Source organism: Trypanosoma equiperdum, assembly GCF_001457755.1.
Source record: "Trypanosoma equiperdum strain OVI genome assembly, contig: ctg_1231, whole genome shotgun sequence".
In the NCBI taxonomy this organism is placed as follows: Eukaryota; Euglenozoa; class Kinetoplastea; order Trypanosomatida; family Trypanosomatidae; genus Trypanosoma; species Trypanosoma equiperdum.
Genome location: NW_027123207.1, coordinates 41,849 through 43,444, shown reverse-complemented (window position 1 = coordinate 43,444; position 1,596 = coordinate 41,849). Strand labels below are relative to the sequence as shown.

Below are 1,596 nucleotides of genomic sequence, written 5' to 3'. Positions count from 1 at the left end.
TTTTTTTATTTATTTTCTGTTACTTTTAAATCTCCGTTTTTGTGTGCCTCTGTTTGCGCTAAGTTGCGCCCCCTCCCTCAACACATGTATCCACGGGTGCAGACGGTTACACTCACTTGAAGCCCGTGTGGTCATCATCTCTACCTTTTTCCTGCTTTCATTCTTTTATTGTTTTTCGTGTGAGACCTCACACAATATCCCTCGACACCGGTTTTCGCTCCGACCTCTGGTGTTGTTCACATAGAGGCAAAACGGTGGGAAAGCCTAAAAGACGTGTGCTCGGAAAGGAAGGGAATAGCTGAACGGTTTAACGGAAAGAGTGAGCCATTGCTGCATGTTGAGAGTCAATGCCATCTCCAATTGTGCTCACTCGCTCGGCACCGGCGCGGGCTCTCACCATCAAAATGTTTGATCGGCAACTGAAAGGTCTACAGCGGTGTCTGGTAGATGCCCCATCGTGCGATTTGCACAAGTTATGTGCGGATCAAATGCTCGACCGGCGCGGTTTCGTCAAGCGTGATACGCCTGTGGTTCTTGAAGTTGGGGCCCACACGGGTTGGTTCTTCCGACACATGTTAGAGAAGCAGCAACTCTTTGGTCTTAAACAGTACATTCAGACGGATGTCTGCGAGGAGAGACTCAACCGCAACTACGAAGAGATTAAGCACTTGATACCCCCAGACGTGGAGTTTGTGCAGATTTGCTGTGATGAGGAGGAGCCGAGTCCGTTTGGCATTCCAGAGCGGACGGTAGATATGGTGGTATCATGCCTCTCCATGCATTGGGTTAACGACCTCGAGACGGCAATGGTGAATATTAGGAAAGTCCTCAAGAAAGACGGGTTTTTGATGCATTCCATGTTCGGTGGCAATACGCTGTATGAACTGCGTGGTTGCTTTTCCATGGCTCAAACAGAAATCCTTGGCGGCGTGTCGTCGCACATCTCGCCGATGATTGATGGAGCGGGGCTCTCCACTCTGGTGCTGCAAGCAGGGTTTAATCTCCCCAGCATTGATGTAGACCGCCACCTGCTTCTCTACAAAACACCATTCCATTTGATGGAGCACCTGTCGAGTATGGGCGAAAGTGCGTGCCATTATATGCGGCGGCCACTCAGCCGCGATGTCCTGCTCGCAGCCTGTGCCGTGTACGATGTTATGTACAAGAAAAATGAACTAATCCCGGCAACCTTTGAGGTCTTTCACACGATTGCATGGAGTCCAAGTCCGACACAGGCGAAGCCACTGGAGCGGGGAAGCGGCCAAGTGCCGTTAGCCACGTGGAATTCAAAGAATAAGAAGCGCTTACAGGATGTGCTGGATGAGTTCGCCCAGAACCCCGATGATGAAAAGTTGCAGGCGAAAGCGGAAGAGTTGTTTCAGCAGCTGCGCGAGGAGAGCGCGGCCATGCTTGAAAAGAAGGGTTTGGATGTCCGAGGTCTCGATGGTAACCGTGATGAGGAGGCGCGGGAGCTGGAAAAGCAGAAACCGGATCCTCCCTTCCAGAAAAAGGAGAGTTAGCGATTTTTTTTTTTGCGGGGGAAAGAAGGGATGGAGTACTCGGTTCTTGTCATAGCATGGCGCGATGGTAATTGAT

General features: G+C 50.8%; 1 protein-coding gene across 1 annotated transcript; it reads left to right on the top strand.

The window, feature by feature from the left end:
- Nucleotides 1–347: 347 nt before the first annotated feature.
- On the top strand, nt 348–1,520 carry TEOVI_000805900 (methyltransferase domain containing protein, putative; the record flags this gene model as incomplete). The annotated part of the gene is made up of 1 exon (XM_067220796.1): nt 348–1,520. One exon carries the CDS (start codon nt 348–350, stop codon nt 1,518–1,520), a length of 1,173 nt encoding a protein of 390 aa, XP_067076897.1.
- Nucleotides 1,521–1,596: the final 76 nt, after the last annotated feature.